This window comes from Saccostrea echinata, unplaced genomic scaffold, assembly GCF_033153115.1.
Source record: "Saccostrea echinata isolate AGI-Se365-2 ecotype Australia unplaced genomic scaffold, CSIRO_AGI_Sech_v1 ptg000009l, whole genome shotgun sequence".
Classification (NCBI taxonomy): Eukaryota; Metazoa; Mollusca; class Bivalvia; order Ostreida; family Ostreidae; genus Saccostrea; species Saccostrea echinata.
In genome coordinates this window covers 53,652,336-53,654,381 of record NW_026889758.1, presented here as the reverse complement: position 1 = coordinate 53,654,381, position 2,046 = coordinate 53,652,336, and the positions used below count along the sequence as shown (strand labels likewise).

Below are 2,046 nucleotides of genomic sequence, written 5' to 3'. Positions count from 1 at the left end.
GCTTGTGAATCTTGAAAATCTTTATATCATGGAGACGAAGCATTATTACTTGTCATATATCATATATCTATTTTTTATCGATGAAGTTTTGAAGTTTCTAATATCATGTAGCTGAAATTATCACGGAACAATAAAGTGAAATGTTCATTTCAAAACTACCCACCTTCTCACCTTTATCTAATCCCCGACCCCTAATTTAACCCTATACAGCCTTTGTATTCACATATGTCAACATGCCGGTATATCAACATGAGATCACCTAGAATAAACATCATCACATTTCAAAGAGCATTCTTAGTAAAAAAAAAAAAACTACCCTTGCTGTAGCAGAGGCACCAGCGTCGTTCTAATTAATTAGTATACAAGAGTTTTAGACATTTAAATGAATGTTAAATTTGTTTGAAATATTCCTCCAAAAATAAGACATATAGGGAAACATTTTTTTATGGCGAGGTACTTCATCTATGATAAGATTTGGAAAATCCTGACCCCCCCCCCCAACATATATAAAACACATTATACATCTTTAACTGAACATTATACATCTTTAACTGACAACAGAAACTTTTTGATAACAGAGTGCGATTTATTATTTGGAATGTTGAAAGAACTACTGAACTCTTTGTATGTTTTTTTCATCTTCAAAAGCCACCCTTCATGATTTTGACTTTAAAAAAATGCATGTTTATGGTATTCTGTTACTCTCTCAATTATTGGTGGCAGGTGATTCTGTACAGACTGTTACGACCGGATGAAGATCCGAGTGAAGGCCTCTCCGCAAAAGACCCGTTTTCTGACGTCAGTGTAGAAGACCACGTGACTTATGGATCTGGAGGATCTGAATCACGATTTATTTCGTGTTGCAAGTCATATTCAGCAATTGAACGATTTGTTGCTAAAACGTGGACATCCCCAATAAGGATTGTAGAAATTGATATCGACGAAGATGACCCAGACATAATTGAAATCATTGATCTGACAGATCCAGAAACTTTGGACGAGTACTTTGAAGAAGACAACTGGAAAGGGAGAAATTATGCATCCTGGGCTGAAGAAGTTTTAATTGTCGGCACAATTTCTCCAGATTGCATAACAGAACTAGAACTCTAAAGCGGGGAGTAAAATACGAAATTTGTCCGTCATATTTAACTTAAAATCGTTAATAAAATCGTTGAGGGTTTTACTTAATATTCTATCAACTCGTCACGAAAATATTAAAGCTGTGAAGGAGAAACTTCAGGAGTGTTGTGCAAAAACATATCCGAGATGTGGTCTTAATCAGATGTAGATACTTAAAACTCTAAGGAACATGCATTTGGGAAATTAGAGATAATATCTTTTACTAGAAATCAATAGCATTAAAACATACGGCTTTTCGAATCTTCATAAACCATTCTTCCGATAAATTAAAGACTAGGGTTTTTGACATCACAGACAACTGTTTCTTCCATAAAAATGAAACACTGAATATAAATGTAATCATTGAAGACCAGGTCTTCCAAAAATCTGTTGGAATTTTCATGGGTTCTAATTATGTCCGTTATTAGCAGATCTGTTTTTGCGGTGGCCTTTAATTCGACATTTAGATATATGGATGACGTTTTATCAATTAACAATATATCCCATTGATCTCGAAATAAAAGACACAACAGAGTCTAACACATTTCTTTCAGTTTTGGATGTTTTACTAGAAAAAGACTGATGGCAAACTAGCAAGTAAACTTAAATGTAATGACTTCAACTTTTCTATCGTCATCGTTCCTTATTTATGTGGCAATATACGTAACATTATCACCTGTATATGGGGTTTATATCATTCGCAAGAGGTCCTACCTCTCGATGATGACTAACATCTTTCATACGAATTGTTCATTCATACGAATTAGGCCATTATTTTCACACTGAATCGTCTACGAGTTTCTCTGTTTACCCGATCAGGACAGAGAGCATATGGCGGGAGTGACAGGACGACAGGAGATGCACACGTATCCTCCATGGCGCCTGATCCCACCTCTGTTTTCAGAGGTCGTAGTTTACTCTATTGAC

General features: G+C 35.4%; 1 protein-coding gene across 1 annotated transcript; it reads left to right on the top strand.

The window, feature by feature from the left end:
• Positions 1 to 233: 233 nt before the first annotated feature.
• LOC133182888 (uncharacterized) lies at positions 234 to 1,110 on the top strand. The gene is made up of 2 exons (XM_061317736.1): positions 234 to 239; positions 724 to 1,110. Exons 1-2 carry the CDS (start codon positions 234 to 236, stop codon positions 1,108 to 1,110), a joined length of 393 nt encoding a protein of 130 aa, XP_061173720.1.
• Positions 1,111 to 2,046: the final 936 nt, after the last annotated feature.